The sequence below is a fragment of the Arachis ipaensis genome, chromosome B05 (genome assembly GCF_000816755.2).
Source record: "Arachis ipaensis cultivar K30076 chromosome B05, Araip1.1, whole genome shotgun sequence".
NCBI lineage: Eukaryota > Viridiplantae > Streptophyta > Magnoliopsida > Fabales > Fabaceae > Arachis > Arachis ipaensis.
The window spans coordinates 122,619,820-122,632,681 of NC_029789.2; the positions used below are offsets into that span (position 1 = coordinate 122,619,820).

The following is a 12,862-nucleotide window of genomic DNA, read 5'->3' on the forward strand; positions in this document are numbered from 1 at the left end:
AGTGAGGGAAGTTTGAACATCCAATAAGCCAAAGTTTCAAACTTCGTGTTATTTTGGGGGAGAAAAGTTGACTGACTGTGTCTTTTGTTCCCAAAGAAAAAGAGAAAGACTGAAAACGAGAAGAGGAAGAAGAAAAGTGCGTGACAGAGCTTGAAGCCCAATTATGTTTGCCAGGCCCATTAAAATAATTTATATAAGCTCATAGCAAGAAAAAAAATAATTGACAATGTAAAATATAAAGAAAACCATACCAACTTGAGTTAGATCCAGTTTGAGTAAACAATTTAATTAAGTTTTTTTTTTGAAAAAATAACTTAAATAATAAATAGCTATATTAAAAGTAGCTTATAAATAAATTTTTTTTTAAACAAATGGATTTCATTCAGAAAAAGGAAGAACATCTAACAGAGCCAAATTCTGAATATGGTTGAGAACATCTTCCATCCACATGCAATTTGGATTAGTAAGAGCTAAGGTTGCTAATTCATGAGCTACTCTATTCCCTTCCCTCTTAACATGACTAAATTCCACACTTCTAAAATTTTTAATAAGTGAAATAGCATCAATGATAAAGGTTCCAAAACAAGAACTAAAACACCTCTGTTTGAGGGCACCCATTACTTCCGTGTTGTCACTTTTAAGAATCACCTTTGCGAAACAACAGTCTTTTATAAAATTCAACCCCCAAAATGCTGCATATGCTTCCGCTTCATGTGCTTCAAAGGGATAAGGTATTGCTTGGATTGCTAATGCCATTATGATTCCCATCTCATCCCTAATTACAACACCAACTCCTCCATTAATATCATGTGGGACTGCTGCATCTACCTTAACCTTCATTATGTTGGTTGGTGGGTATTTCCACTTTTGGTTCACTGAGAATTGGGGCTTCTCTATTGGACATTTCATTTTTTCTATCATCTGAGCTTTCCAAAATTCATCAAAGCACATGCAAGCTTGTTGAACTTCTTCCTCGATCGGTACCGATTTTTTCTCAAATACGAGAAAATTTCTTGTTCTCCATAGCTACTGCAACAAGGTACAAAATAGGCCCCTTTTTTCACTCTGAATATTTTCCATCATTTCTTTGACCCATTTTTTTACATCTGAAAACATTCCCATTTCTGATCTTAGGGTGAATGAAGATGCAAACCAAAAATTTCTAGCGAACCAACATTTTCTGAATATGTGTTCCTCAAATTCAGCATCTTCCTAGCATCTCGGGCCATAGGAGAGCAATTTATCCCCCTCCTGTTTAGGTTCTTTTTTGTAGGGAGAGACTTGTGGAGGAGTCTCCAAAGGAAGTTCACAGCTCTGGGTGGTGCCCTTATTCTCCAAACATCTTTCCATGTTTGTTCTTCACTTTGTTCTCTTCTGAAAATCTTTGATTGTGATCTAGTTTTGGCTCTTAGTTCATGGTAGGCTAATTTTACTCTGAATTCACCATCTCTAGCTTTTTTCCAATAGAAGCAGTCTACTTGGTCAGATCTAGGGATAGGAATGTGTAGGATTTGCTGAGCCTCAAAGGGTAGAAAGATCTGGTTGATTAGATCTGTGTTTCACTCCTTTTCTTCTTCTAACATTAGTTCTGCTACTCTTGCATTTGGGTTCAATGTTGTTGGGACCGACCATGGTTTTGATCCGTTTTGTTTAGGGAGCCAAGGGTCTTTCCAAATCTTCATTGTTTCACCATTTTCAATTCTCCAGCATCCCCCTTTTTCCAGCACACCCTTTGCTTGCCATATGCTTCTCCATGTGAAGCTTGGGAAAAAACCCATGTCTGAGCTCAGAAAGTCTTTTCTATTGTAATATCTACTACTGAGGGTCCTAGCTGCCAGCGACTCAGGGTTCTTCATTAACCTCCACCCTTGCTTTGCTAACAGAGCCATATTGAAAGCCTCCATATCTCGAAAGCCTAGTCCCCCGTGTTGTTTTGACTGACAAAGTTTATCCCATTTTATCCTGTGCATTTTCCTTTTGCCGCCTTTTGATCCCCAATAGAATTTATTGATCATTGATGCAATGTGGTTGCAAAGTCCTGTTGGTAATCGAAAATAACCCATTATGTAAGTGGGTATTGATTGGACCACTGCCTTGATTAGCACCTCTTTCCCCATTCTTGAGAGGAGTTTTTCCTTCCAACCTTTCAATTTCTTCCATACTCTATCTTGGACAAATTCAAAAACTTATGTCTTGGATCTTCCAACAAAAGTTGGGAGTCCAAGGTACTTCGAGTGTCCTTCCACAGCCTTTATCCCCATCCACTCTTGTATAAGAATTTGTCTGTTAGTTGGTACATTTCGGCTAAAAGACATCTCCAACTTGTTCAAATTTATATGTTGTCCTGAAGCAAGTTGGTAAGAAATTAGGGCTTCTTTTACTGCTTGTATCTCCCAATCCGAGGTTCTTGTGAATAGGATGTTGTCATCAGCAAAGAATAAGTGGTTGGTCTCCGGTCCATTCCGTGTTATCTTAATTCCTTGTATCAACTTGCTATTTTGTGCTTTTACAAGGATTCCTGACAAAATTTCAGCACATAGAATGAAGAGGTAGGGGGATAGGGGATCCCCCTATCTTAATCCTCTCGAAGGCTGAAAAGTTTTGGTGGGGGTACCATTGAGCAGGATGGAAAAGGAGGTTGAGTTCACACAGTTCCATACGGTCTGAATCCATCTTCCCAAGAACCCCATAGCCGTTAGGACAGCCCTCAAGAAATCCCATTCTACCATATTGTATGCTTTCTCCATGTCTAATTTCATTCCCACGTAGCCTTTATTCCCTAAAGTCTTTTTCTTCATGTAGTAGAATATTTCGAAGGCTATTAATCCATTGTCTATTATAAGTCTGCCCAGGACAAAAGCGCTTTGATTCTCCCCTATTATCTGAGGGAGGATAATCTTCAACCTATTCGCCATTGTTTTGGTAGCCAGCTTGAGGATCACATTGCATAAAGAAATCGGTTTGAAATCCCTCGTGTGTCTTGGCTTCTCCACTTTTGGAATCATGTAAATGTAGGTGTAATTTATCTCCTTTGGGTCAGCTCCCTCATTTAGGATTTTAAGAACTGCTTCGGTTACTTCATTTCCCATAAATTTTCACATTTTTTGGTAGAACAGGGTCGGCAGTCCGTCTGGCCCCGGTGCTTTGGTTGGATGCATCTGTTATAACGCTTGGTATACTTCATCCTTAGTAAAATCAGCGTTGAGAATGTTGAACATTTCTTCATTTATACGGCCTCTAACCACTTCCACAATTTCTTCCACTTCAAAGATTTCCTCTGCTGTGAACAATTTTTCAAAAAAATTCCTCATTACCACTTCTATTTGTTCATCATCTTTGTATTTGATTCCCGTGTCATCCACTATAGCTTGCACCCAATTTCTTCTCTTTCGTTATGAGGCTTTATGGTGGTAAAATTTGGTGTTTTTGTCTCCATATTTTAGCCAGTTTGCTTTTGACCTTTGACTCCACCATATTTCTTCCATCCTTATGAGATCATCCAGTTCTTCTTCCTCCATCTTTGTTCTCCTCAGTGTCTTTTCATCTTGAGGGAGGCTATTCAGCTGTTCTAGAGCCTTTTCGGCCTTCTTAATTCTTTTTGGAATATCACCAAAAGTCCTTCGACCCCAGCTGTCCAGTCTCTCACCATAGAGTTTTATTTTTTCTTTTACATTTCCTGGTCTCTCATTCCAAGCTTCTTCCACGATTCGATCGCAATCCTTGCTGGTCAGCCATAGCTCCTTGAATTTGAACCTATGTTGGCTCTTTTTCCTTCTCTTAGATTTCCCATACAAGTCTAGAAGGATTGGGCAGTGATCTTATTTGTACCTTGTTAGGTGTTGGATCGTCGTTTTTGGAAAGGCTTCTCTCCAGCCAAGGGTTGCCATTGCTCAGTCCAAACGCTCTTGAATGTTATTGTTCCCTACCTGCCCATTTGACCAAGTAAAAGAGTGTCCTACGAAGCCGAGGTCAAGAAGTTTGCTTGTTTGGACAACTTCTTGAAATCCCTTTACCTGAGCATATGTGATTGGATTCCCCCCTAATTTTTCTTGTTGGTTCAACATTTGGTTAAAATCTCCAAAAACCACCCATGACATTGATGATGCTTGACCAAGAGATCTTAATAGGTCCCGGCTTGCTTGCTTATTTTGGTTTTCTAGCCATCAATAAAATCTAGTTGCTCTCCATTTGTGGTTGCTGCCCCTTGCTTGTGTCTCCATGTCGATATGGTTTTTTGACAAGGAGGTTATGTTGACTTCAATCTCTCTGTTCCATAGCACTGCCAGTCCACCCCTCTCTGTCTTCCATCTCCATTACAGTCCACTCCAACTACATTCTGCATTCCACCCTTATACCTTAGCCTCATAATTTCTTCTGACTTCTTCCTTGTCTCCATGAGAAAAACAAGGTTGGGAGCTTTCTGTTTAATGAGCTTGTTTAGAGCTCTAATTGCCCATGGGTTTCCAAGTCCACGATAATTTCAGCTTAGTATTTTCATTATTGTTGGCAGGGCTGCCCAGTAGCCTCCGCCGTTTTTGATGTTGGGTCCCTTGTCTGCTTCTTGGATTGTGTTGCTTCACCATCTATGTCCATGTCCTCTGTTTGGTTTTCCTTCCTCTTTGGGCTTTTGTTTTCCTTTCCTATCTTCAATTTGGGGCTGGTGGGGGCTTCTCTTCTTGCTTGTCTTTTCCATTTCCTCCCTATTGTTTGTTCTTTGTTTGAATTTTGATTTGTGATTTCTTTGAGGACTGATTCTCCTATTCTGGTCAGATTTTCTTAGTGATTTTTGTTTTTATTTTTTTTTCATATTTCCTTCCAAATTGCAATTCTGTTCTCTTGGACTATTGCTCTCTTCCTTTTTTCCTGTTTCTTCTTCTACATCTTCACTTTGTGTTGTTTTCTTATCTGAAGATTTTTTTATTTCTATCTCCTTTTTATTAACTTCATCCAGGTCCCTTCGTTGAGAGAAGGTTTCTGGTAGAGTTATCGCAGGGGCCTAGCTTGTCCCTTCTTCAACGTTAGTCTCTATTGAGTCCGACATTGACAGGGTGGCCAATTTTTCCATTAGCTTAATAGTGAGTTTCTTTTTTTGATGTTCCTCTCTTTTGCCTTGGTCTGGTTCAATTTTTCCTTCTTCTTCAGCTTTTTGCTCCACTTTGCTTCCTACTATTTCAACTCTTAACCAGGGGCCTAAGTTCTTGGATTTTTTCTTTCCCTCAGTTTTCATCTTTTTCTGCCTTGCCACAGGTGTTTTCTTCATGGCCATTTCTACCACAGTACTAGCATATGGTTGGAGGTTTTTCGAACTTGAAATTGACCTAGGTGAGGCCGTCCTTCTTGCTTCCTACATTTGTGCCTTTCATGAAAGGTGTGTCTGTTTTCATCTTTACCGTAGCCTTTATGAATCTCTCTTGGTCCTTCCCTACTTCGAATAGCTCACACTCTTTGACCTTTCCCATGCAAGCAGCGATCTTTCTACCAAGTTTTAGCATTTTGCAGTGTTCTGGAAGATCCCAAATCTGCATCTTTATGTCTGCTTGTAAATAAGTTATTTTGTGTTTAAATTTTTAGTTCTAAAAGTATTTATCTTATAGAAATGTGATAAAAAGTAGTAGTATTATAAGATAAGTCATTTTTTTAACTTCTCTATATGCTCCTAAATAGCTTTTTAGACAGCTGCAATTTGGTTTTGAAAATTATACCAGACATTAATACTACTACTTTTCATAAGTCAAAAGCTCAAAAAAGTTACTATTGAAGCTTCCCAAACGGACCCTTAGTTTAGTTAGTAGTTAGCTTACTATTTCGCTTAAGCAGATGTCTGGAGTTTAAATCTCATCTAAAAGTACTTATTTATTTATTTATTATATTAAAAATATCTTTTTTAATAACAAATATCTTTTAAAAAATTATGTAAATTATAACTTCTAAAAAAATATTTTTTTAGTGTTTTTATTTTTATTACAAAATTTTTGTCAAACACAAATTTTTTTTTTAAAAAAATTATTAAGAAATAATTTTTTCTAACAACCTAACAACATTGAAAGAAACTCAGAAGCATATTAAGATGTAGTTGGAAGATTGGGATGTTCTAGATCACCTCATGAAGGCATTGTCAAATAATTTAATGAGTTAATACTCAAAATCGTCCCTGAAAGATACCTCGATCTCCATATTAGTCCCTGGAAGATAAAGTTAATCAAAAGAGTCCCCGAAAGTTACGCGAGTTAGTCACGTTTGTCCTTCCGTTAACTCCGTTGGTGACCTGGCTAATGGTTGCTGATGTGTGTGGTTAGCTTCCAATGTGGAAGAGGCCTACGTGTCATGACCTATTGCTGACAAGGTAAGTTTGAGAAAACAGTTCAAATAATTCCCTAAGTGTTTGAAACCTAATCCTAAATTCCACGATAAATAGGTCGCCTTCATCAATCAGATGGCCATATGCCTGGGTTCGTGTTCGAATTGGTGGTTTGGGGCGACGATGGAGGCCGGAAATGGAGGTCGTGGTGGCGGTGTGTCGTTGTTCTCGAACGGCAGTAATGGTTCCAGCGCCTCAATGCGAAGCAGGAGGAAACCCCATGAGGAATCATGTTTCTGTGGGTTGAAGGCTGCGATAAGAAAGTCTGGGACAGCGGAGAACCCAGATAGACTATTCCGTGCATGTCCAAGGTACCGGGTGAGTGTTGTGTAAGATTTTAAGGGTTTTTGATATTGTTTTGTGTGTTGGGATTTTGTTTAATTTTTTATTTTCTGATTTCTGAATTTTCAGAAGGGCAGTCACTGCAACTACTTTAAGTGGGTTGAGGATGATGAGTATGAAGGGATGGGCCAAGGTGGAACGAAGAAAGATTATGGGGCTGAGCTGCAGGTTGATAGTGACTGTGATGAATGGAGGTTGAAGGTGGCATGGAGACTGGGCAGCTTGGAAGCTGAAGTAAAAGCATTGAAAATGTTAATAGTTTTCCTGTTTGTGGTAGTTGTGCTTAATGTGATTGTTTGTAGTTTGTTGTGTCATTCCAAGTAAAGCAAATTCCAAACACTTGATGGTGTAATGAGATGAATCCATTGAATGAGAATAGATGTTTCATTTGGTTTTTTAATATGAAGACAACACAATCCAATTCAAAGGTTCCAAACCAATTCGGATGACTATTAAAGTAACATGTACTAAGGAATGGACATAATCAGTAGTGAAAATAGTGTTAAACATTGAGTAGTCAAAGTACTATTAAATATTGAGTTGCCATAGAAGGCTAGATGTCACATTTCCTTAAGGACCAAAAGGTTTAACATAGGAAACAGACCACATCAAAGTCATAAGCTTTTACATGAGGATACATAACCTAAAAAGTATCCTAGACCAAAATAAAAGGGCATAGTACAACTTTCAGTGACATAGATAACCAAAATGTAGATAATGTAACTCCAATTGCCCTGTACAAAAAAACAGAAAGTATCCTCACACAAAAAACAAATTCAACCACAATACATTTCAACACTAATCAAAGTCATTTATCAGTCTTTCTTGGGGGCTTGAAGGCAGGAGTAGGAACGAAGGTCATAAAGTCGGCCAGTTTTTTAGCAGTGGCTGAACTAGTCCCCTTGATTGTCTCAGCAGAGATAGCGACTGGTGCGGCTATAGTAGGTTTAGGAGACGACTGAAGTTTGGCTTTCCGTTTAATGACCTTTAACTTGGATGGCCTAGCAGTGAGTTGTTCCTACACAAATTAATGGTACATCTAGAATTAGGTTGGGAGCTGCACTTCCCCTGTTTCAACCCTTCTGCTTCCACATTCACTATTTCATCCTCAATCTGGTCTACTATACAAGGCTGAGAGATACAATGCTCCAGGTAGATATTGATCAGATTGTGGTTTCTCTTGCAATCCTTGCACATGGCAACCAAGTCTGCGTCAGTGACTAAGCTTCTCAACCCTGATGAAAGAGGAACTCCAGGATCTTTCCACCAACAATTTTCAGCTTCAATGTAACCCAACTCCCTATAATAACCCCTTACAAAGAAGACGTCAAGCGTGTCTCCTTCAACCCCCATCAACACCTCTGTATTATCGGGTTCGTATACCATATCTCCTTCAGCATTCTTCCTAAATAGTCCCCCATGGTGAAACACAAAGGTCATCGAAGGACCTTCCATCTACAAGCAGAAACAAGAAAACCTCCTTAGCCCACACAGATTGCCACTGCCTATTCTCAATCATAACATAAGAAACCCTAACCCCAAAACAAACATGCAACAACGAAAACTAACTCTCATTAACATCAAACACCTATAACACAATATCATCACAATGGCATTCAAAGCAATGCATTCTGACCTTAAACAACAGTCACACAAACCCCTACCTCTAATCAGACAGAGATATACAGAACGCCACCCTTAAGACATCAGGCTACAGACTGACTTCAAAAAAAAGGAAAAAATTTTAATGCTTACCTCTAACCGTCACGCTTGCTTCTTCCACAATCAATGTTGCTAACAGCTGACGACCGTACTCGGCTTTGAACGACAAACGTGGAGGGCAATGTTCGAATGCAACTTGAAGGGGTTAGGGCATGGCTTGAGGGAGACGAAACAATTTGGAGCCAGACGTGGAGATACTCGTTATGGAAGAGGGTGAATCCACTCTGCAACGTTTTGAATCCACTATCTCCACAAAACGACGCCGAATCATGTCTATCTGGACATTCCCTCAAAATGGCGTCGTATTCCTTCTCTGCCAGCATGGCAGTTAACGTGCCACGTGAACAGACGTTAGCCATGTCATCAAACAAATTGACGGAAGGACGAACCTGATTAACTCGCGTAACTTTCGGGGACTCTTTTGATTAACTTTATCTTCTGGGGACTAATATGGAGATCGAGGTATCTTTCAGGGACGATTTTGAGTATTAACTCATAATTTAATAGGATAGATCATTTTTAGTTAACTTATGTACTGTTTTAGTAAGCTTAAAGTTGCTTCTTCTGCTAAAGATCATATCAATGAAAGCAACATGAATTTCAGTTAAATTGAGTTACATCTTGTTGATTTTATTGAACATCATGCTTTTGATATCCTCTGGAATTGTTTTTTTCATCCTACAGTTTGTTATTGGAATATATTCTATATCATGCATCATCAATGCTTTTGACATTAATCCCTTTTCATAAAACCAGAACTGGTTTGTGATGCATTCATGCATATGCATATCCTTCTAACATATTTAAGATCAAGTGACATTATACACTTTCCTCCCTTTACATTCCATCTTTTTCTCCCTTCTGAATCATAGTGTAAAAGAATCAAAAGACATTTGATAACAAGAAACTGGAGAGAGAAATGATTCCCATTTCACAATCTGTAAGGACAGTAGATACAGTTATGTTGAATAATATTTTCTTAGTTCTAAAGCTTTACACAAGTGAAAATCCACAAAATGCCATCACTCTATAACAAATTTGAAGTCTACCAAAAAATGGGACAAAAGAAAAAATACAATCTTTTGGTGTATGGAGCCTCAATGCTTATTATTGTTTTATAGTTTGTAATCTTTTTCTTGCTTAGTTCTTCAGATGGTTGTATATTGGATGATGAACTTCAACTCAAATCTGCACAAGGGCTTCAAAAAACAAGTAGCAACCGATTCCAATTGCTCATGTTTTAACTCACCTGCTCACCAATTAAGTCCAAACCCATCACTAGAAATGCTAATCCTTGGAAGAGCAAGAAATAGAAATGAAGTCCTTGTGCTGATAGAAGGCTTCTTGCAGCTGCTGTGAGCAAAAGGAAAGCGAGTGCGAGTTCCTTCCTGTATAGCATGTTTCTCTTCTTTTTTGGTGCTTCGGCTTGCTTGAGTTTGCTTAGCAATTCCAAGCCAGAGTCTGAGTTCCTCCTTTGAATCTTCTCTTCGCTCGATGACTTTGATTCTCTCTCGGCAAAGGATAGCAAGTCTGACTCGGATGATCTGCCAGTCTTCTTTGTCACAACCCACTCGTAAGCACTTCCGAGCTGGAATAGTCCAGAAACCATGGCATTGAATTTTGTTACTGACATGGTGTTCTCAAAGAGGAGATAGGGAACTAGGAAAGGGAAGGATTTCGGGGCTGGAAGGATGTTCAAGAATGACATGAAAATAGGAACATAACAGACCACCCAAAGGGGAAGTTCAGACTCAGGTATGAACATGGTGAAGGGAAGGATGATGCAGAACAAGGTGAAGGAATAGAAAGGAAGTATCAGTTTCCTCAATAGGAAGAACAAGAATATCAAGTTACACTTCTTCCAAATTGAAATCTGCACAAAAAAGTAAATAAGCATTCAGAAAATTGGATTCATTTTCCAGCATAAAGATTGAACACAAGTTAAATCATAACTGAAAACTACCTTGGAAGTTATTATAGCAGGAAGACACAGCCGGAATAGCTGCATTGGACCCGAGTGCCAGCGATGTTGTTGCTTCTTGTAAGCTTCATAAGACTCTGGTAATTCACAGAGAACTTTGACATCATTAAGGTAGATAAACTTCCATCCGTTTAAGTGAGCGCGGACGGCTATGTCCATGTCTTCGACGGTGGTTCTTTCGAGCCAGCCTCCTGATTCCTCCAAAGCTTTAATCCTCCAGACACCAGCAGTTCCATTGAATCCAAAGAAATTGAGGAAATGGCCATTAACCTGTTGTTCCACCTCAAAGTGAAAGCACAAGTTAATGTTCTGAAGTCTGGTAAGTAAATTCTCATCCTTGTTCACAAAGGACCATCTAGCCTGAACCAAACCCAAATCAGGTTTTCCCTGTAATGAAATTGCAAAATCACAAAATTATTAGAGAATTTTTCATACCGGACATAATAAATTACATCTTTTTATTTAGCCTATGAAGATATCTAACCTTGAAATGTGGAACAGTTAGTTTGAGGAAATCAGGGTTTGGCTGGAAATCTGCATCAAATATTGCAACAAATTCATAGTCTTTGACATAGTCACATGACATTGCAGAACTGAGATTCCCAGCTTTGTAACCAGTTCTGATCAATCTATGCCTGTAGATAATGTTGACCCCTTTATCTTTCCAAGAGGAAACCTCCTCGTTGATGAGTTGCTGCAAATTCGGATCGTCTGAATCATCTAGAACTTGAATCAATAGTCTATCTTTTGGCCAATCAAGTTGACAAACAGCACCAATTGATTGTGCAAAAACCTTTCAAGAAAAAAAAAAAAAAGAAAAATCAAATTTTCAGCCTCATGTAAACTTAGAAAATCATACTATATCTAAATTAGGCTAAACCAATTACTAAGACAAAATTCTGGGCTCTAAAGAAAGCTAGGACCTATTGAGAAATTTATACCAATAGAAGAACTCAACAAGGTCAAACAATGGCAGAATATCAAAGAACATTCTAATCAAGTTCAATTGTTTTTTTTTTTTTTTTTTTATATTTATGTTATATATGTTTACCTCTCTCTCATTGCACATTGGAATCTGAACAAGGACCATTGGGAAGCTTGAAGGGTCTTCAATGTCATAAGCATCTTCATCAAAGGTTGGCTTGATCTTATTGTACTTGATCCAGAAGCAACCAAGGCAAAGAACTAACCGATCCAACGACTGAATCATGAACAAAACAATGCAGAATTTTGACATCAACAATACTAATGGGGCAACATACTCTTCTCTGAATGAAATCCAAGCCACATAAGACCATTCAAGAAACCCATCAACCTCCCAAGGTTGGATCACACGCAAGGTCCAATTGTTGTAATGAGCAATGATCTCAATGGCCAAACCAGCAATGGAGAGGGCAAGGAACACCCTTAAGAACCTGTATAACCTCCCTCTGTGCTTTGGACCTTCATCATCAGGCAATGAAACCCTCTTCTTGATCAAGCCAAAGGAGGATTTGAATCCATGAGTTAGCCATGACAATAAGGTCAAGACCCTATGAAGCTTGAGAAGCAGAAACCATGTTAACTGCTTGGGGGTTGAAGCTTTCTGCTTCTCAAGAAACTTAGCAGAATCTGAGTCATGGATTTTCAACAAGGTGAATTCATTGACATTCTCAATTGACACCGGAAATGAACTTGGTGGTGCCATCATAAGAATTCACAACCTCAATGAAACTAACTAAAATAGATGAAAAATAAAAGTAGAGGTTGTTAATGGATTTTGATGGCGACCAAATGAGAGCTTCTCATACGTGTTACCTCAAAAGGGTCATTGCCATATCTCTCAAAATGTGAAGAACCAACCAAACAAGACAAAACCAAAAACCCACAACACAGAAATCTAAAAGGTTGTGTTGTGTTTGAGGAAGAGTTTTAGCACTCAAAAAACAAAAGCAATGAGAATATAAGAGAGAATGGAAGAAAGAGAAAGAGAAAGAGAGAGAAAACTATAGAAGCATTTTGACAGGCACAAGGAAGGCATAAATAGTGATTCAATGGTAACAACTAACAAACCAGCTTAGAAATTTGATGTTCTCTCTCTTTTTACTTTTGGTTGGGTGAAACTGAAAATAGCAAAAGCCAAAAAACGAAAAACGAAAAATGAATCAGATACAGTACAATACACACTAATATTATTTCTATCTTATATGTTAACCAATGGTTAGTTGACACGTCAGCGAGCACACCATAAGGGGTATATGATGCACCACATGGTAATGTTTTATTATTCTCAACCTGACAAGTGGAAACAGCGAAAATGCAGATCGGAGAATGCTTCTTGTCTGTGATGACACACTGGAACCAGAAATTTCCCAACTTTTTTTTCCTTTAATTATTTATATGCTTTTCCCATTGTCAATTAACTCATAAACTCGTTCACCTACACATGTTTTGTTCCGATTATCTGAGGATTCTAACAT

At 38.5% G+C, this 12,862-nt stretch overlaps 4 protein-coding genes across 5 annotated transcripts in view; all 4 read right to left on the reverse strand.

Annotated features, from left to right (window-relative positions):
• The window catches only part of LOC107643984 (uncharacterized protein Mb2253c), a 4,542-nt gene extending 4,502 nt beyond the window's left edge, over positions 1–40 (reverse strand). For both annotated transcript variants that reach the window (XM_021124387.1, XM_016347747.2), the window contains exon 1: positions 1–40. This exon is cut by the window's left edge and continues 70 nt beyond it. The gene's annotated coding sequence lies outside the window, so the exon portion shown is untranslated.
• Positions 379–909, reverse strand: LOC107641002. The gene has a single exon (XM_016344508.1). It carries the CDS (start codon positions 907–909, stop codon positions 379–381), a length of 531 nt encoding a protein of 176 aa, XP_016199994.1.
• LOC107641003 (uncharacterized mitochondrial protein AtMg00310-like) lies at positions 1,560–2,117 on the reverse strand. Its single transcript, XM_016344509.1, has one exon. The coding sequence runs from the start codon at positions 2,115–2,117 to the stop codon at positions 1,560–1,562; it is 558 nt and encodes a 185-aa protein (XP_016199995.1).
• On the reverse strand, positions 9,320–12,476 carry LOC107643985 (xyloglucan glycosyltransferase 4). The gene is made up of 4 exons (XM_016347748.2): positions 11,455–12,476; positions 10,888–11,196; positions 10,386–10,790; positions 9,320–10,295 (listed from the first exon to the last, which is right to left on the reverse strand). The coding sequence occupies exons 1-4, from the start codon at positions 12,091–12,093 to the stop codon at positions 9,663–9,665; spliced, it is 1,986 nt and encodes a 661-aa protein (XP_016203234.1). The 5' UTR covers positions 12,094–12,476; the 3' UTR covers positions 9,320–9,662.